This window comes from Poromitra crassiceps (genome assembly GCF_964638095.1).
Source record: "Poromitra crassiceps genome assembly, chromosome: 12".
NCBI lineage: Eukaryota > Metazoa > Chordata > Actinopteri > Beryciformes > Melamphaidae > Poromitra > Poromitra crassiceps.
The window spans coordinates 8,909,649-8,930,945 of record NC_139632.1 but is presented as its reverse complement, the minus strand read 5'-3'; the positions used below and the strand labels follow the sequence as shown (position 1 = coordinate 8,930,945).

The 21,297-nt window shown below is 44.1% G+C and overlaps 1 protein-coding gene across 1 annotated transcript; it reads left to right on the top strand.

The window, feature by feature from the left end:
* Positions 1–882: 882 nt before the first annotated feature.
* On the top strand, positions 883–20,308 carry lurap1 (leucine rich adaptor protein 1; the record flags this gene model as incomplete). Its single annotated transcript, XM_083647193.1, has 2 exons — positions 883–1,098; positions 19,397–20,308. The coding sequence occupies 2 exons, from the start codon at positions 883–885 to the stop codon at positions 20,306–20,308; spliced, it is 1,128 nt and encodes a 375-aa protein (XP_083503319.1).
* Between the last annotated feature and the right edge of the window lie 989 nt (positions 20,309–21,297).

The following is a 21,297-nucleotide window of genomic DNA, read 5'->3' as shown; positions in this document are numbered from 1 at the left end:
GTCTAGAGCTAGCTGTGTGAAGCTAGCTGCTAGGAGCTAAAGAAGCCGGTGAATAAAGAACCTGTACCAACTACAACTCTCCGTTCCTTGGACAAATACCCACTTTGTTACAATATTGTCTAGCCTACACAAAAAATATTTGGGAAAGTATTTTCATTTTCTGCAGATTCCTCTGTAAACATCCTTTATTTCCATGTACTGTAGGCTATTTTTCTTCTTGCTGGCAGGGGTTTTATTTTGAAAGTCATGACCGGAAGCCCCTGTTGTGTTATTCTGGCTGACTTGACAGTAGCTCAGCTCCCGTTCTGCGGTTGCTGCTCGCTGTCATCATGCAGGTGGAATCTGCGCAATGTAGCAGTGTGTGTGTGTGTGGATAAAGCAACAAGAGACATCACATCAGCCTGCTGCTGGCCTACAGATCACATCATCAGATGCAACGCGCTGACTGGCCACCGGACCATAGACAGTATTTTTTTTTTTTCTTTGAAGGACAGGACAACACTTTCAAACGCAGATCAAACCACACGTCACGTGGAATAAACTATTTTTTTTATTTTTCTGCTTTCACTTGATGAGCGCATCAGAGTGACCCTTTACAATGAGAATCCAACTAAAACTAACCGAGCGTCTCCTGACAGGTAGATTTGTGGAATAAACAATCAGACGTGGGTGTGTGTGAGGTGTGTTGTTGATGCTGTCAAGTTGTTTTTCTCCGCTGATCTGGAGGCGCATAGGATGCCATACATTTCCATAGGAAGTGACAGACAAGGATTTCCAAGACACGAGAAGGACGTAGGCTAGTGTTTACCCCGTGTTTAGCCTCTCTGGAGGCTGCCTGGAGCTGACAGACAGACAGACAGACACACACAGCGGAGGAACGCGATGGATGAAGGCACCGCCAGCGAGACCATCCCAGATCTGAAAGACATAGAGATGAAAATCGGCCGGAAGACCCCCGAGGGTCTGCTCAGGTGGATGCGGGAAGAGGCGTCTTCTTCTCTCCGTGGAGACGCCAAGCTGGCCCCGGCGCACGACGCCAGCATGGAGACAGGGAAGAAGAGTTTGGATGAGAAGATTAGGAAATTAAAACTTGAGATGGTAAGATGGTGTGTGTGTGTGTGTGTGTGTGTGTGTGTGTGTGTGTGTGTGTGTGTGTGTGTGTGTGTGTGTGTGTGTGTGTGTGTGTGTGTGTGTGTGTGTGCGTGTGTGTGTGTGTGGGGGGGGGGGGGTCACTGCAAAATCAACAGAAAGTATTATGGACTTAATTTTAATATAGTCAACATGAATGAAGAAGGAGGTATCTGCAAACAAGTTAACTACATTTTGACTAATTATAGCCGATTGAATGATGGTAAAGAATCATTTGGTCATTAGTTCATTTTAGATATCTGTGATTAGAATATTAGGACTATATTACCATAGTTGAGGATTATAGCGAGTTAATAAGATGTTAATCATACATTCCTATTGGCTGGAGTGATTCAAATATTAAAACACCTTGCCATACTAACCCAGTCAATGATTCAAGCTGCACCTCACTACACTGTCATAAAAGATAGCCTACTCAATAAAATTAGGGCAACACATTACAAGCAATACATGTATTTTAATTAAATATAACTAATATATTTTTTTTACTCTACATGGCCACAGAGTCATTTATTACAGTGCTATGCCAACAGTGGCAGGTGGCTTTGGTTGCTAGGAAATGAGTTGACCATATTCTAGCTAGCCTATTCCTCCTACAATGGCTTATAATGTGTCTGTGGTATGCTGCTATTATATTGTCCTTATCATAGACCTATGGGTTTTTCATCACCCATGGTATATTATACCAGCAGCCTTTTGAAATGTAGTTTAGGTTCGCCATAGTTTGTTTTGTAAGGGTATTAAATGATTATCACAGCTTGACAGTTAGGCAAAGTGAAAACAAATGCATTCCCATTGGCCAGCGGAGGAGGACATGTCTCCCTGTCTCCTCTGTTGACATGGACCCCCCCCCCCCCTCCTCTCCCTGCTGTAACCCACCGCTCCACATTGTTTTTCCCTTCTGTGTTGTTCACATATGTCATGATGCATTCCTGCGGTACATGCAGGCGTCCACCCAGCCTGTGGTTGTGACAGAGAGCAGCACATGCAGTACCGCAAGCCGCCTCTCAAACAAAGCTCTCTGTCTTCGGAGAGAGACGCTCTAAAAAAACACATTTTCACTTTGGTTACATTCAAGCATCCAAAACACACGATCAGTTATGTTAGAAACTGGAGACAGATTTCCCCCAGGATTGTAGCACCACAAGCTGGGGGGAGTCTGCGATCCAACTGCATGATTCAGGAGGGTCCTTTCAATTGACACTATGAAATGCTGTGTCAAGGCCAGATCAGTCTGTGTGTTGAAACATTCATTGTGTGGCTTAAGATCATGTCATTGACAACACCGCCCCCCATGGGCCAATCAGTAGGCTAACACCTTCCGCCATGTTTCATCAAAATCGGACCGGGAGTGTAGTAGTTACAGCAATCCAGAATTTTACATTTTTACTTTACTTTTATTTATGGCGCCCCCATCAGGACGACACGAGTCGACCAAAGTTGGCTGCTTAATGTGGAGAAGCTAGCTAGCATTAGCTAGCTATGTTATGTTGTGTAATCTTTATGCCTCTAAGATCACATAATGACGAGACGGAGAGCAGAATATCAGTAATGTGCTTTACTCTTTACTTTACGTCAGACCAGGAAGTTACAGTACATGTCCGTGCGGCAACATCAACCTATGACTATAGGATCCACTTTATAGGACACGTTAGCTTTGGCCACAGCTGTTTCTGTTGTGCATGACTGACGACAGCGTTAGCCAATCGGCGTCCGTCATTGGATTTTCAACCGGAGAAAAGGCGTTTGCACGTGGCGATTCCAGACCAAGAAGAGGCAAATTCACAACTGTGGCGTGGGCGTGGCTTCGAAGGTCTGGAGCCAGCCTAGCAAAATGCATCATCCCTTGAAGAAGTTACATCAAAATCAGACCAGTGGTGTTAAGGATTTTGACCTTTTAATTATAGTGGCCCCATTAGGCCCCATTAAGCCAATCAGAGAAGTGGATTAGTGTAATGGTTAATTCATAGTGTAGGTCGTTATGGCCTTTCAGAGTTTGAAGTCTCGACCTTTAATCATAGAGTCCCCATCAGGACAAGCTGATGTCATCTTTTACAGCACAAAGATTTGTCCTCCCTCTAAGTATCATCAAAATCAGAGCAGACACAAGCCCTTCATTCTGCCAACAATTACCGGAATGTCAAAGGGAAAAATGGCAACATCAAAGAGAAATTCATCAAGATTCAAGATTCAAGATTTTTATTGTCACTCCGTAGTACAAGTATCACGTGTGAAATTCTTGTGCTGTGAACTCCGTTTACAACATAGTACAAATATAACAGGGCATATGAGTGCAAAAACAACAAGAGACACAACAAGCAATAAGGCAGTAGAGTGATAAGACAAGTCAGAGACAGTGGCATATTCACTGCACATAGGTGCACATGTCATGTGCATACTTTGGACGTACTTAAACATTTTGAATTCGACGTATTTGACGTACAGGTGCAAATAGCATATACCTAGTTAAACATACAATTAAACATTACACAAACACATACATAATGGTAGCATCTACAGTGCGGTACAGTACAGCTACTACACTATTTGTGTATGTTAAGGAGTCTCGTGGCCTGCGGGAAGAAACTGTCCCTCAAGCGATTTGTGCGTGCTTTTGGGACCCTGTATCTCCTCCCTGAGGGTAACAGGGAGAACAGACTGTTGTAGGGGTGGTTTGTGTCTTTGATGATCTTCAGGGACCTCCTGAGGCACCGCTGGTTATATAGTTCCTGCAGTTCTGGCAGCTCACATCCTGTTACGTGCTGGGCCGCGCGTCTCACTCTTCGTAGCGCCCTGCGGTCCATGGTGGTACAGTTCCCGTACCAGGTGGTGAAGCAGCCCGTCAGCAGGCTTTCAATGGTGCCTCTGTAGAAGTCCCTAAGGATTTCTGGCCTTAGCCCAAATTTCTTTAGGTGCCTGAGTCCGTGTAGTCGCTGTTGGGCCTTTTTGACAACAGTGGCGGTGTGACCGGCCCATGTCAGGTCCTGGTGGATGTTGGCTCCCAGGTACTTGAAGCTGTCCACCCTTTCCACCACTGTGCCGTTGATGGTGATTGGGGCGTGTGCGCCCCCCCCCCCTCCTGTAGTCTACAATGATCTCCTTGGTCTTGGAGACGTTCAGAGAGAGGTGGTTGTCCTGGCACCACTGTTCTAGGGCCTTCACCTCCTCTCTGTAGGCCGTCTCGTCGCCCCTGGAGATCAGCCCCACGACTGCTGTGTCGTCTGCAAACTTCACGATGGTGTTAGAGATTTGAGTCGCCACGCAGTCGTGGGTGTAGAGGTCGTACCAGAAAGGGCTGGAGACGCATCCCTGGGGAGCTCCTATGCTGATGGTCAGTGGGGAGGAGGTGAGGTTGCCCACTCTCACCACCCGGCGGCGGTCTGTCAGAAAGTCCAGGATCCAGTCACACATTGCTGTGTTTAGTCCCAGGACCTTGAGCTTGCTTACCAGCCTGGAGGGTACTATGGTGTTGAATGCTGAGCTGTAGTCCACGAACAGCATTCTCACATACGTGAGATTCATCATATCAGTAGGTATGAGCCGAGGTTTCTGCAGGACTCTATGGTGGTGTTGCCATCCTCTTCCCAGGTGGACAGCCCACTAAAGCCACTCAGTTTGGATCCACACAGTCTCCAGTGAGTCTCTATAAAGCTGTCAGGAGGAAAGGAGCAGCTGATTTGTTCACAGTCGTTCCCATTCCTCACGAGTGCTGCTGCTGCGATGGAGGAGCTAGAGCAGCCACAGTGATAAAAAGGCACTTCTCAGCTCGAAAGGAGGGGAATTGCCAGTTGTGCGTGTGTGTGTGTGTGTGTGTGTGTGTATCTCTGTGTGTGTGTGTGTGTGTGTGTGTGTGTGTGTGTGTGTGTGTGTGTGTGTGTGTGTGTGTGCGCGTGTGTGTGTGTGTGTCTGTGTGTGTGTGTGCGTGTGCGTGTGTTTCATCTATACGAGTGGTGTGGTGTAATGCGAGTGCAGAGGAGGACTTGTGAACATTGCACTCATCAGAATTCTGCTTAGTAAGATGTGCAGGAACACGTGCAGAATGCCTGCTGGGTGACAATGTAAATGGGCAAACACACGTGCACACATGTACACACACACACACACACACACACACACACACACACACACACACACACACACACACTGATTCACTGTCCTCTGTGTGTGTGTGTGTGTGTGTGTGTGTGTGTGTGTGTGTGTGTGCGTGTGCGTGCGTGTGTGTGTGTATGTGCGTGCATCCGTGTGTGTGTGTGTGTGTGTGTGTGTGTGGGTCTATACATGTGCCCTAGGGTTCAAGTGTGTGTGTGTGTGTGTGTGTGTGTGTGTGTGTGTCCCAGTCTTTGCATGTGTATGTGTGTTGGTGTGTCTGTCTGTCTGTCTGCCTGTCTGTGAACTTATGCCTTCGACTGCAGCATCTGTCTACTGTAAGATCCAACGTGTGTGTGGGCCATGTCCTCATTACCACCAGTCATTAAATGTTGCTATAAATGTTGCTATATGAACTATTTGCCATTTTACTTGTAGATTTCTCCTATTTGCTCAAATTAAATGTTGGTGTCACCCACAGTGACATATTGAAAATTGAGAGAAAAATCTAAACTGTGTCCTTCACAACAAAGAGCAGCGCTTTGTCCAAAGAAAGCTTAACTCACCAACATATATCTTTTTTCCTCTCTCATCCCTTTGCTAGAATATAATGCATCACAGATATGAGTCACATAATTCCCGGGCATTGAATTTGACATTTTTCATTTGACTTGTTGCTGCCATTTGCAGCTGCATGCAGCATGCAAAACTGCCTAGTGCAGCTGTAGTCAATTAGGCCAATTAAGAGGAAAAGTCTACTTAAAACAATAGCAAGGCAAGAAACTTATTTTTTCCCCATTGCCTGTTTGAATCCTGGCACCTTCTTCTTCTTCTTCTTCTTCTTCTTCTTCTTCTTCAGACACTAAACTCTACGGGGCGGGGACACACAGCACAGACACACAGGGATGAATGCGGGCGTGGGGGCTAAGAAAAGGCAGTAGAGAAGAGATGGGTCTTGAGGCGGGATAGGAAAATTGGAGGATTTGAGGGTCATGCCAAGGTGTCAATGGTGACGAGTGTCGTTTGGTTCTGCTGAGGGTGGACTTGGTTCCGATGAGAAGGCGTTCAGTGTTGTCGCTGTTGAGTTTGAGGAGTTCCAGAGCCTGGGAGCTGCCCTGGAGAGGATGGAGTGGCACACTACTGTGTCAAAGGCTGCACAGAGATCTACTGTAGTAGTACCAGGATGTTGAGGGCCCCTGATTCTGCAGAGATGAGTAGATAGATCGTTGATTTATCTTCTGTCCACACACACACACACACACACACACACACACCACACACACACACACACACACACACACACACACACACACACACACACACACACACACACACACACACACATCTCATCCCCCGTTTCTCTTTCTCTAGTGTATGTCTTGTGGCTCTGCGGTGCAGAATGGAACATTACATAACATTACAAGCTGAAGACAGATAAGCTGTTTTATTGCAGTAGTAGTGTTTCATCTCTGTGGGAGCAGGTTTAGCACAGAAGTCTCTCCAGCAGCAATCTAATGTTAGAAATGTTCTGCAGCTGCTCCAAACAGATTGACTGGACTCAGAGAGCAACACTCCTACAAAACCTAAGAAAACTGCCAGTCAGCCACACACATTTTGTAGGCCTATAGACGGTTTTAACTTGACAACAAAAACATTCTAAATTGAACCCCCGCTCACTTCCTGTTGCAGTGTTTGCTATGGACATAAAAGAAAAAATAACATTCAAGTGCAGGACTGACCATTCTGTGAAAACCGTCTATACAGCTGAGCAGCGAAAACAAAAGTAACGATGTCGAGTGAATATTTCTGCAGTTTGCCGAATGCTGAGAAAAAGGAAGTGCTGTGGGGTTGCGCTCTGGTGAAAACCGTCTATAGATAGTATTCTGTTACATCACCACACGGCCATCTTGGTAGGAAAATAGCAGGTGATTGTAATCAATTAACAGGTGATTACAATCAAGTGACACAACCAGCCAATGAGCTGTGTGTATTGTAGCGCCATATTGGTAGGAAAATGCTTGTGACGTCATGGGAATACTATGAATAGCTGTTTCATGTATGTAACCTATACCTTCATGAGTCATTCCTCTCTCTTTCCATGTGTCCCTCTCTCCGTACTGTATCCTCCTCCTGTCACCCCCTGTGTCTCTCTGTACTGTATCCTCCTCCTGTCTCCCCCGTGTCTCCTGGTCACCTCTGCACAGATGGAAGTCAGTGTTCAGGCAGTTGGAAGTGCCAAAGAGATGCTGTAGGTAGGGAATGAAGTCATTCACTTGTCTGTCACGTTCCTCTCTCTGCCTGGCTATGGGTAGGATGTTCTCTAATTAAACCATTGTCAAGTTCACTGAGGCAAAGGTAATTAATCCATTGTTCTAATAGCACCCGTGTTCTTCTGTCATGGGTTGTCACAGTATTTAATTATTGACATCTGCTTTTTTATGCTTAAGCTATCAGTCAACGTGAGGGGATTTCTCACATTTCATGATTTTTTTTATTAATTTCAGTGTGGCTTTAACTGATCACATTAAAAGAGCTGCAATGATTAATCGATTATTTGATCGACAGAAAACGAATCGTCAACTATTTTTATAATCGATCATCGTTTAAGACTAATTCTTAAGAAAAAAAAACCCAAATTCAAATGTAAATGTCAATATTTTTTTTGTTTCTTTAAGCTTCTATGACAGTAAACTGATTATCCTTGGTTAGTCAGGACAAAATGACCATGGCCAACAGCTGGGTCGGCTCCTACTTTAGGGGAAGGGAACGGAAGCAAAGTTAAATCAGTCAGTACATTTTATATGTATTTTAACACTCTTTCAAATAAATCAAATCAGTTATAATTCCCTAACTGCTCAAAAAAAAAGTGTTACGCCCGTGCCCTATAATAATATAGTGGGTTTGTGTTTGGTTGTTGAACATTTTATTCATGTAGTCTGGTTCACTGCAGTGTTGCAGACCTGCAGCCATGATGAGATGCCTACAGCGTTGGGGCTAATTCCTCATTCAGGCCTGGTGTGTGAAACAGAGGCGGAGGAGAGGGGTAGTGGAACATGCCAAGTGTGGTTGATTAAAGTGTATAATCTTGGTTTTGAGTGTCTTAGAAGGTTGATCAGGCCATTGCAGTAGAATATATTAGCTTGCTCATCCACTTCCAGTTATTCAGTGATGCTAATTAAGCAATATCACATGAGAGGTCGTGCTGTTGTTGGCTAATATCGTCACTGCTGTGATTCGGTCGTAGGCACGAGGCCGCAGGCCGAGTGCCGAAGATAATCACAGCCGTGACGATATTAGACAACAACAGCACGACCTCGAGTGTGATATTGCTTTTATACAACAGTTCTATTAAACAAAGCTGATTAAAAAAATGACAAAAAGCTGAGAAAATATATGATTTCTCTATTTATTCCTCCGCCAACAAAAATAGTCCCCTCAGCTTTCCGCTACGTTGCCAAATATGTAGCCTAATTAACTGCAGGCTGCCTACTTTTTATCATACACATTGATTTGCACACTTTCATTTATTGTACAGCCAGTGAAATAAGAGTCTGGTGATGGCACGTTAGTTATGTTAGGAAATAAATCCATCTTTGCGCTGTCGGTAGCTGTGTTACGCTTTGTGAATGACGTTCAATGTAACGTGGCTGGTGTTTGTTTTGTTGATTAGAGCAGCTGTGAAACATTTTAGACAACAGCCACTCCCTCTCGTGTGATATGGCTTGAAGCGTTTTGTTGATTAGAGCAGCTGTGAAACATTTTAGACAACAGCCACTCCCTCTCGTGTGATATGGCTTGAAGCGTTTTGTTGATTAGAGCAGCTGTGAAGCGTTTTGTTGACTAGAGCAGCTGTGGAGCGTTTTGTTGATTAGAGCAGCTGTGAAGCGGAGTGATATAGCCAACCCTACACACAGTGAAGCGCCAGTGCGTTATCATGAAATATCGGCACTGGTAGGATCCCTCTTGTCCAATCAAATTGCTCGGCCGGAACTACCTGTTGTATAATGTACCACATTTTTGTGTAGAATGTAACCCTCGATCTGTTTGTTCCTTAATTGACACTGATTGTCTGGCCTGTGTTTGTAGGAGGGGCTTGGGCTATTTAACAGCCAGGCACCAGGTGAAGGAGTTCACTTTGCCATGATCCAGCCAGGAAGAGACAGGTCTGCTGGCCTGAGAGCTAGGGCCCAAGTGTGCATGGGTTAGCCAAGGCTAAGGGGTCCACACATATGTTCTGCTGTTTTCATTCCCGTTCTTTTCTTGAGTTACTTTTGTCTTTTGTTTTTAACCCAATGTTGGGTGTTTCTCCATTTTGTATTTTGTTGCAACTTGACAAGTGGAAAACGCTTCAGTCGTGTGCCTTCTTCATCTCATGCTCGCCATCCTAACAGAAAGCACAAAGCAAATGATTGTAGCGAATTAACAACAGTAACAATTGAACAGTCGCTTCTCTTTAAACACTAGAATTTGTAGTCACACCTACATTTTCATGGGAAAATATGGCCAAGAGAGAGAAGGCCAAGATTGACAGATGGGACCAGAAGAAGAGCAGTGGGGAGCCGTTTTAATATGAATTCTTACTGTCATAATATATATATGATATTGTGAAAATCTTTTGGGTTGACATTTTACTTGGTCACCTCCAGCATGTTTCCATCCATCAAATGCTTACTGGGATTTTGAGAGAGATTATATATATATATATATATATATATATATATATATATATATATATATATATATATATAGGCTTTCTCTTTCTCTCTCTTTCTTAAAAAAAAAAAAAAAAAAAAAAAAAAACTACTAACCTAAACTAAACTTTTACCACTGTTCTTTCAGAATTTATAGTTGTCATAGACTGTGCTCCATAGTTGATTGCTCTATTGCTGACAAAAATGTGTTATTTTAAGTCGCTTTGGATAAAAGCGTCTGCCAAATGACGTAATGTAATGTAATATATATATATACAGTATATATATATATATATGATGCAGAGAGATAAATGGAGACAGAACCATGGCCAATCCAATACAGAAAGGATGAACAAGAGGGATGAGTGAGTGTCTTATTGTACCTGGCATTCTGAGCCGAATGCAGACAGACGGAGCAGCCGGAGTTGTATGGGGAGATGAGGCGACCAGATGGATGGAGAAGGTGAAATGATAGACACTGACACCAGGAGGACATGAGAGAGAGAGAGACACACACACACACACACACACACACACACACACACACACACACAGACAGACACACACACACTGTGTGTTGTGTACTATGCCTGCTGGCAGACAGTGATGCAGTAGTCTGGTGGTCACAGAGCCCTTTAGCTGTGTGACATTGAGAAAGTGTTTTCCCTCTATGTGAGAGTCTGTCTCTGCATCCTGGATCAGGCTGCAGTTATAAACACATGCTATATCACGATGTATCACAACAACACGCTCTGGCTTGACCACAGTTTGTATTTATCTTTCTCTCTGCGCCTGCTGCCTGTCTGTCTTTTTATGTTACATGGAGCGGGCTGCCGTTGTCATGGTGACGTCTGTGTGTAGACTCCATTCTTTTGCGGGCACAGTCACTCCAGAAAAGTACAGTGTGATAGTTCTGATCAGATTTTGGAGCACCTTGCTGGATAAATCTGCATATTAATGAGATAAAACGGATTTTGTTGAAACTGCTGTAACTCCTAGATACCAATTTTATATTAATACCACACATGTATGTGAAGACAAGTATATTGATGTAGAAATATGTGATAATGCATCATTAGTATTTCTCGTTCTATCTGTGTGTGTGTGCGTGTGTGTGTGTGTGTGTGTGTGTGTGTGTGTGTGTGTGTGTGTGTGTAACGAGCACGTTTTGGCCGTGCAATGTGTGTGTAGGGGCCCGTGCAAAATGCCTGTGTTAAATTCAGCATAGTGCAATGTGACATCAAACGTGAAAGTCATATTTTCTCCCAAGAGGTGATCATCATCTCCCTTTTTTTGCGATCAAACTTTTTTATTAATAGATTCAACAAACATCAATTTCCATAACAAAAAATAAAGAAGGAAAAAAAGGAAACGTACATAAAACAGAAAACTACAATTCAACAGCAAGACACATCCATAGCAGGGTATATGAAGGAATGCCAAAAGTAAATTCAGCATCCCTCCAAAACCACCTTAACGCCACTTTGTCACATGAGCGATAGAGGTGTAAAACACAAGTTTCATCACGATACAATGTTCTATAAATTATTTGGACATCGGAACAGTGTTTGCTGAAATCACAAAGTCCGCTGAGTTCAAAACGTTGAGAGAAGTGATCATCTCTCCAACCTTGCCTTCATCCCTGGCACTTCAGATAAAGCCTGAAGAAAATTCTTAACACAGATGTTTTATCATTTTGTCTTTTAATGTTGCAGGCTCAAATACTAGAAGGTGACATGCATGGCAGCACAGCATCAAAATGAGTCAGTGCACACACACACAGGCACACACACACACACACACACACACACACACGCACGCACACATACCGGTACGTCTCTGCTCTCCTTGCAAGAAGTAAACTCAACGCAAACGCAAAATAAATGAAATGAGAGAGCCGAGCCAGACTTTGAGTTCAAAATAAAAGTTGCATTATTTAAATTTGTGGGGAAAGAGTAAGCGTAAGGATATCGTTATGGGCGTTCAGGTAAACCCTGTCTCTGTCTGGGAGGAGAACCTGAGGAGAAGGGCTAACTCATGTCCCAAGCTGTGATCCAGCACAGTCAGTGCTAGCCAAACCACAAGTTCTTCTGTCAGGAAATCCACAATTCCAAAGATAAAATATAGTGTCCATGGTAAACTACAATCCGACAGTTGTCCAAGGTAAACCACAATCCGACAGTTGTCCAAGGTAAACTTAAGTCCAACAAAAAATCCACAAACCAACCGTATACCACTTTCCAACACTCAGTAATCATGGCTCCTGCTTCACGGCCTGAACAAAGCTGCTGAAGGCAGTTCTGACCTGTTGGGAGTTCTGGCCCGGTCTGAGTCTCCTCTGGCTCCTTCTGCCTAAAATGAGCCACAAGTAGGTCAGTGGAAATGAGAGAATATAACACACCTATGGTTGCATTCCCACATACCGAGTAGACCATTCAGACGTGCATTCATTCCGTGGAGACTTACCCGAGCCATAACCACTACTTGGGCTTAACCTAACCTAACCTAACCTAACCTAACCCTAACCCTAACCGCTGACCCCAAATTCAGCTTTTTACCAACTGGGGTTACCAACTGTCCCCAATTGCACAAGCTGTCCCCAATCACCTGGTCTTAAGTCGACACACAAATTGCCATCTTAACAAGGCATTCTTAGTTTCATATTCAGGCTTAAAATAATTTCTTTAAATTAAATTAAATTTCTTTTTAAATAAGTGAATAATCTACCGAATGGTTCCACTTGTTTCCAATGTTTCACTTTTTTCAGGCATTTTCAAGTGTCATTAATATGAAAGAAGGCAGATCACTTCAAGAAAATGTCATTTGATTAAAAAAAATCTTGAACCAAGTTGATTTGCATTGGAAACAATATTCTTTTCCCAGACTCTGTGTGTGTGTGTGTGTGTGTGTGTGTGTGTGTGTGTGTGTGTGTGTGTGTGTGTGTGTGTGTGTGTGTGTGTGTGTGTGTGTGTGTGTGTGTGTAGGTGTGTGTGTGTAGGTGTGTGTGTGTGTGTGTGTGTGTGTGTGTGTGTGTGTGTGTGTGTGTGTGTGTGTGTAGGTGTGTGTGTTTGTGTGTGTGTATGCATGCATGTACGCACACATATTCAGCTATATAGACTAGTATTGTATGAGTGTGAGTGAGTGTGCTACATGAATGTACCGGATGTAAAAAGCAGGCAAATGAGCTTTCCAGAATCCTATGGATTAGCCAGGAGGTGCTTGGTCTTATGCCCCACTGTGTGTGTGTGTGTGTGTGTGTGTGTGTGTGTGTGTGTGTGTGTGTGTGTGTGTGTTGTTGGCTTAAAACTGGGAAAAGATGATTAATGGTGTTTCAGTCCTCAAAGCCTCCCATGTCCCATCCCCCACTTCCATCCATCACTGTTGTTGCATGGAAACCTTGTGGCCCCAGTTTGGCCTTTGTGACTTGACATGGTCCTCTATTTCTTTCCACGATTTTCTATCCCATTTTTATCCCCCATTAGTGCTAATTTAATTTATTTATCCTGGTTGCTGCTCCACCCTCTGCCAATCTGGGGAGAGCCGAAACTGGCTCCATGCTTCCTCCGAGACGTGGGCAGTTAGCCAGCGGCTTCTTTTCACCTGACAGGGGAAGCTTCACCGGTAGGACATAGCACGTGGGAGGTTCACGCTATTCCAACGAGTTCCCCTCCCTCCGAACAGGCGCCCTTAACGACCAGAGGAGGAACCACATTAGCAACCAAGATATTGCATGTTTTGGTGAGGGGTTCCTATATGAAGGAAACCCCCAGGGGGCATGGGGAGAACATGCAAACTCCACACAGAAAGGCCCTTTTGACGACCCCACCCGGGCGGTGGGCACTCGAGGACATGCGGATGGGCACGCATTCCTTCAGCGCTCACAGCGTCCCAGATGAGAATCGAACCCAGGACCTTCTAGCTGTGAGGCGACAGCTCTACCACTGAGCCACCATGCCCCCCGACATGGTCCTCTATCATCATTACGTTTCAGTTTGGCCTTTGTGACTTGACATGGTCCTCTCTATAATAAGTATGTTTTACCCATTGTATAATTAGAGGATGCTGTCAATCTGGAAATAGCCTTGGTTTTAATTTAGAAGTGGTTGGTTGGCATGCATGCAAACTGGATTACACTGTTGGCACAAAGAAAGGGCATGGAGGCATTTGCAGGCTACTTGCACACATGTAGATATGAGATACATTCTACATGTACATATTTCTATACAGAAACACAATGGAATATCGTCTCTGAACGTCACTGTGTTGATTAGATGGATGTACACAATGAGTTATTGCTCATACTAAGGCCACAGGCATGATAGCGAGCCCAGAGTCAGGGTGTGTACTAGTGAGATAAATCGACATGTGTTTTCCCCAGTCATATTTTTGGGGAAAATATTGCTGCGGCTAATTCTGGTTTTGGTTCCCATTCTGCTCTTTTTTTATCCAGTTTTTATTCTATTGTAGGTTGCAGCACTTAAACTATTCTTACTTGCAAAGTTGCAAGAGCGATTAGAGCACCTATACTTGATTGTATTTCGGGTAGGAAATAAGCCTACATTTTATATTTCTTTCAAATAGTTGACTCTCAGTGGTGGAAATGAGTATAGGGAAGCCACAGTATGTGAAATATTACGAGCCAAACTAAATATTGCTCGCACATATTGCACTTTTAAGATGAATCCATGAAGATCCATGCGTTTCACGAAGTATAAAATGCATCGTCTCCACTAAGAAGACTGAGTAGAGTAGAAAACTACAATGGATCTGGTAGATCTATAACCTCTGACAGATCAGCAGCAGTGCACACAGACGAGTGGAGTGTGCAGCGTCGTCAGCATTGTGCCACCTCAGCGCTGACTGAGGCATGGAGCTACTTTTACTACCGTCCTCATTAAGCACTCAGTGTCTGCCAGCCGAAAACCTCAAACCTCAACCGGCCTGAACCATCCTCATTAAGCACTCTCGTGTCTGCCAGCCGAAAACCTCAACCCTGAACCTAATGCCTACGCCCCAGGACGCCTGGCAATTTCGGACACACACAAACAATTAGCCGCGCCTGTTGTTCTTCACTCCCTGCTTGCCTTGATCACATTGTTTTGTTTTTGTGTTTTTCATGTGTGACAGAATGAATGTGAGTCCTCGTGAGTCCCGTAAGTAGGTTCAACTCACTCCCCCAGTATAAAGGCCCGTTATAACCAGCTCCGCCAACGGTGCTAGCTTGGGCATAGTGGTTAGTGTGTTAGGCATGTTAGGTAAGCAGTGTTGGGCAAGTTACTTTCAAAATGTAATATACTACATATTACTAGTTACTTTCATTTGAAAGTAATACGTTACTTTACAACATTACTGTCTGTGTAGAGTAACTTGTTACTTATTACACTACTTTTGCATTATTTTAAGTCAGTGTAAACAATCCAAAATTCTAAATGTTATTCTTTTCCTTTGTTATTGTCATCTATAGTGGTGGTTATTTTGTAGCATAAAAACACAGTTTGATTAGGAAATGATTGTATCTTTCTTTTTTTATATGTGCTTTGATTAAAAAAAATAACTCAATTTGTAACTTGAGTTACTTGACAAAGTAACGTATAATATTACTGAAATCCTATAAGTAATAAGTTATATTACTGAGTTACTGCTAAAAGTAATGTATGACATGTAATATGTTACTTTTGTAATGAGTTACCCCCAACACTGGTTGTAAGTACAGTAGAGGATGGATAGGCAGATATAGCGACGAAAAAGGCTCCGTCTAATACCTTTACAGCCATCAACCGAAAGTACCACACAGGCTGGCTTCATTGCATAATCCACATCAGTCGTTTTCAGCGCGTAGCAACGAGCTAGCGGCTAGCGCTGCTGTTGATGAAGGGTGAGGGTGAGCCCAGGGTGAGGCTGAGAGTGAAACAGATGAAGGGGACACTCACACTGGATGGGAGAGCAGAGGAGCAGAGCTGACATGCTAAAGCAGTATCTCGCCTTGTTGCTGGTATAGATGCTTTATTAGCTTCACTGGATGGTGACTGGTTCACAAAAAGGCCAGCCGCCACCCACGCATAGAGATGATGTATGATTTTTCCCCCCTTTTTTTTTTATGACTGCAATATGCCGGCTAGTATAATGCTCTCCTGAACATGTGTCTTCTCTGCTACATCAACACTGTTTTCCTCATAGATCATAATAAGAATGAGGTTCCCTAACATGCATGGAGATGCTGTTTTTAAATCCACCATGATGCATCTATGTGTCGCGTCGACAGGCAACTGCTAATGCTAACGTATGCTAACGTATGCAGCGAGCAGCAGCAGATGAGTAGCCTGCTGGGATGCGAGAATCAATCATTTCCTCTCCACTGTTTTATTGACATGATGACCTGGATGCTCATAAGGAGCCCATCCAGGAAGTAAGAGAGGTACACAGAGTCTGGAAGGTCAGAGAGCAAGTGTCATTGTGGCCTGAGGCCCCTGCTATTCTTAAAATGCTATTTGTGCAGTTAAGCAATATTTCCACTAATGTATCGCTACAAAATGACTCCATATGATTCACTTTTCCTGTTCAAGTAGTTCAGTTTGGGAGTTCTCCGGCTGGATTCCTTAATTTAGGGAGTATAGAAAGAATAGAAAAGTAGATATCTTAATAGAAATCCGGCCTATGTGATGAAGTGTATTGCCCATAGAGACACTGCGGGGCGCGTCATCATTCAGAAAGCACGCCCAAAACAGGGGGAAACAAAAACTCCCCTCCCAATCCTGGCGTTCTCCTATGTCACATGTTGCAAACAAAGATCATATATACGGAAGATGAACACTCCAACTTACTTCCTTGACAGCTATATCCAAATTCTTCTTCTCGCCGATTCTCAATGGCTTCCTTGTTTTGCTCGGGAGTACAAAAAAACTTTAATTGGTGATTTTTTTTACATTTTGTTGTCTGCGCAGCCCCACCACACAACAGCTTTTAGCTATGTTTAACTCAAGGAAAATGACGCTGGTGTGTGGAAGTGAATGGAGAGCTTTTCCCCCGTGATGGGAGTGGCCTATTTCATGCAGTGTCTCTATGGCCCTTGCCACATCTCATTTGATCATTACTTACCTTCCACTGTACATGTTGCAGCAAATTGGCACTTTACAAAACCCATCATGAAGATCATTGAATTTGCGTGCAGCTTATCCAGTTGGCAGCTGGTGCCGTGCCTTTGGGCCCGGGCCAGAAAACACAGCCAGGCCACTTTGTTTGCCAGAGAAAGATAAAGAGATTGATTTGATTTATTGGCGATTGCAGATAATACATGGGGGGCAAAGTGAGAGACAGAGAAGGTAAGAAAGTAAAGGAGAGATGATGTGAGTCAGAGATTGAGAGAGAGAAAGAGAGAGAGAGAGACTGGTTATCTGCAGAGAGGGATGGATACCATGAGGCCAAGCTTTGAATGTCAGGCCCATATATCACCTCGTGGCCCTGCTCTTCGCCGCAGACCTCTGCTAATGTATTCTGGGGAGGGATTTTCCATGACCGCAGGCGCGTTTTTCTTCCCTTTTTATTTGTCGTTCAGCTTTTTCAACCTCCTCCTCCTCCTCCTCCCTCCTCCTCCTCCCGTTAGAAAGCAGAGGCGGCAGTTATTTTTTGATTAATCATTACTTTTATTTATTTCTGCCAGATGACTCATAAATAAACACAACTTTAAGTAGTTTGCACCATCTGGAGAACGATTAGGAATCTAAAGTGTGAAAGTGTGTTTTTTTATCCCCCCCCATTTTTTTTCTTTTCTTTTTCCCAAATGTGTGCTATACTTTCCACGAAGCCAGTCTCCCATCTCTCAACTGCTTCTCCTTAGTTGTGGTTATATATTCCATTCTTGTTAACATGGAGGCATAATTGCCATTTTTCTACTTCACCCTTCCAAAATGCTACTTCATATTTCCCCCCTCATATTTCATGCCCCCGTCTCCTCTACTTCACACCTCCCTATATTTTTTCCTTTCCTATTCATAGTATTCCCATGATGTCACAAGCATTTTCCTACCAATATGGTGCTATAATACACACAGCTCATTGGCTGTTTGTGTCACTTCATTGTAATCACCTGTTAATTGATTACAATCACCTGTTATTTTCCTACCAAGATGGCCGTGTGGTGATGTAACAGAATACTATCAATAGAGAGCCAAAGTGAACATCACTTCCTGCTTCAGCACTGTACCAGAGATTTTCATCCGCCATTTATTTTCCCATAGACATTTAGTAAAATGCTTATAAAAATAGTTTTACTTGGTCAAACCAAACGGTTCAGCTATATTTAGAATCGGGAGAGACCATAGAACATTTCACTCAGACCAAAACTAAAAAAAACAACATAGAAAAAAACATTTTCTTTAAATCCGCAATTCTTTTTACGTTTTGGTCTGAGTGAAATGTTATGCGATCTCTCCTGCTTCTAAATATATATGAACCATTTGGTTTGAACAAGTAAAACTATTTTTATAAGCATTTTACGAAATGTCTATGGGAAAATAAATGGCGGATGAAAATCTCTGGTACAGTGCTGAAGCAGGAAGTGACGTTCACTTTGGCTCTCTATTACTTACCTTTTTCTATCTTATTCCCTTACTTACTTGTACAGTACCTCAGTCTTCCTCATTGCTTGCACTGTACTCACCCCTTCAACTGCTTTTCTGTGATGTGAGTGACTTGCACTGATGGTAATCCATTCTTCTGTTTAATTAGACCAGGATGATTTGGCACTGATTGTATGTCACTCTGGATGACTGCCTCAGCTAAATGCTTGAAATCAAATATAAATATATGTGGTGTTCTGGTGGCTCCCAAGGCTGAGACACAGCTTGAGTCTGGTTCTTCCATTTGACCCTGTTAGTCTCAACTGCAAAATATAAATGCAATAAAAGTCATCTTAAAATTCCAAAATGCATACGCCGTCGATGTATCCCAGACATGGGGACTTGGACTGGAGTCACACTTAAGTCTTGCACACAGTGACTTGACACTCGTCCTAAAAAGACTTGAGACTCGACTCGGACTCGAGTTTTGGGACTCGTGAACAATCTTTCTTTCTTTTCTTCTTTTGTGTGTAGTAACATTAAGGAAATGTCTATTAACAATGTCAACTAATCCATGCTGATGAATTCCTTAGTTTTAACTATGCCGTGTTCTAAGCAGACCGGAAAGACTTGAGACTTGACTTGGACTTGCCCCTCAAAGACTTGAGACTTGACTTGAACTTGCCCCTCAAAGACTTGAGACTTGACTTGAACTTGCCCCTCAAAGACTTGAGACTTGACTTGGACTTGCCCCTCAAAGACTTGAGACTTGACTTGAACTTGCCCCTCAAAGACTTGAGACTTGACTTGAACTTGCCCCTCAAAGACTTGAGACTTGACTTGGATCACTGGTGAGCATCTCTGCTGTCCCCTCCGTCTAACCTCCTCCACCTCTCCTTGTTCCTCTCTCCTCAGGCCCACTTGCGCTCGGTGGACGTGAAGATCCTGCAGCAGCTGCTGGCCGTGCACGAGGGCGTGGAGGCGGTCAGGTGGCTGCTGGAAGAGCGCAGCACGCTGACCAGCCGCTGCAGCAGCCTGACCAGCAGCCAGTACAGCCTGGGCGAGGGCCCCGACACGTCCTGGAGGGGCTCCTGGAGCAGCCTGCAGGACCCCACCGACAAGCTGGACAACATCTCCGTGGGCAGCTACCTGGACACCTTGGCCGACGACATGGACGAGTACTGCCCCTCCAGCTCCGAGTCCGTCATCTGTGCCTCCGCCCCGCTGGCCTCGGTGGCAGCAGGCGGAGGCCGGACAGGGGGAGGCGCTGGGGCCACAGTCCCACCCGGAGCTGCCGTGAGATCTGGAACAATCGGTGCCGGGGCCGGAGTCGGAATAGGGATTCGGGCCACAGCTAACGGGACCGGGGCTGGAAGTGGCACGGAGGTGAAAGCCGGACTTGGGAATGGGGCCGTCAGTGCAGTCACCGGGACTGGGAATGTTGGGTCTGGAACAGCAGCGGCTGTGAAGTTAACGGGGCCTGGCAGCTCTCCTCCCCAAGCCAAGACTGAGGGCCCCAAGCAAGACGCTCCCATCTGGACCAAGGCCCAAGAGGCGAGTAAGGGAAGCCTGCTTTCTAAGGGCAGCATCCAGACACAAGCCAAGACCAACGGTGTCGTGGAGAAACCAACCAAGCAAACGGGCGCTCCCGACTCGCCCCAGCGCTGCCCGAATGAGAAGCTGGGCATGAGCCAGAGCCCCAAACTCAAACCCTACAAGAACGCAAAGATCGACCTGGAGACTTGCAAAATGAACGGCAAAATGCACCTGGAGTACGACGCACACTGGCGGTGGGTGCAGTCGCAAGAGGATGTGACGTTTTTGTAGGAAGGATATATACCGTTATACCGTTATTATTGACCACTCCCTCTATCATGTCAAAGACCAGATAGCTGAGAGGTTTAAGACAGAACCCAACTGCTGTTGTGAAACGCACATAGTAAGGTTTGCCATTGTGAGAGACACTGGGTTCAGATGAGCGAGAGAGAAGATAACATATGTTTTGTTTTGTTGTTGCCTCCTGTGACTGCACTAACTTTCTACAATACATTGATGTCAGTATTATAAGATGGAGGCACATGACAGGATTTAGACAAACTGGGCTGCCTCACACAAACCTAGGAAAATCCATTTTAAAATCCTGTGTTATGGTTTTTCTCAGGGTCTTTCTTGGCATTCCCTGGTTGGTTTTTTTATGTTGATTTTATTTGACAATATTTGTGCTAAATTAGTTGAAGGAATCAACACTCAGAGATAAAGCACAGTACAAAGATCTGTTTCTGCACGATTTCTGAGAGCTGAAACATGTTTTACGATTTTCTTTTTTGAACAATATCAATTTGAATCATAATTTGACCTTTTCCTATCCATCCAGAATCAATCAATAGAACCCATTGTAGTTTATGACCAAAGTTTTTCTCTATTAGCCTCAATGATGAGTCATAAAGCTGATTGTATAAATTCCTATTCATTGACAATATAACCAAACAATAACAATTACTGTGGGCATAGAGAGTATTACTCGATAAAGTGTTAGGGGGGAAAAAGTGCAATACAAATATTAACCACCAGAGTATTATGATAGGAATCTGTGAGCTGTCATGTCCTCAGTGTTTCTCCCCCAAGTGTTCAGAGTCACCTGAAGTTGATTTGACTCTGAAAACTTGGGGGAGAAACAGCAGGTCCTAAACAACGGGTAGATGATAAGACACAGTAGACAAAGCATCGAGGTTAGTCAAAGCAAGTCTCCCTCATTGAGAACTGACCCCACTGTTCGCATTGTGTCTTTGTGGAGCTAAATACCTACAGTGCTTAAC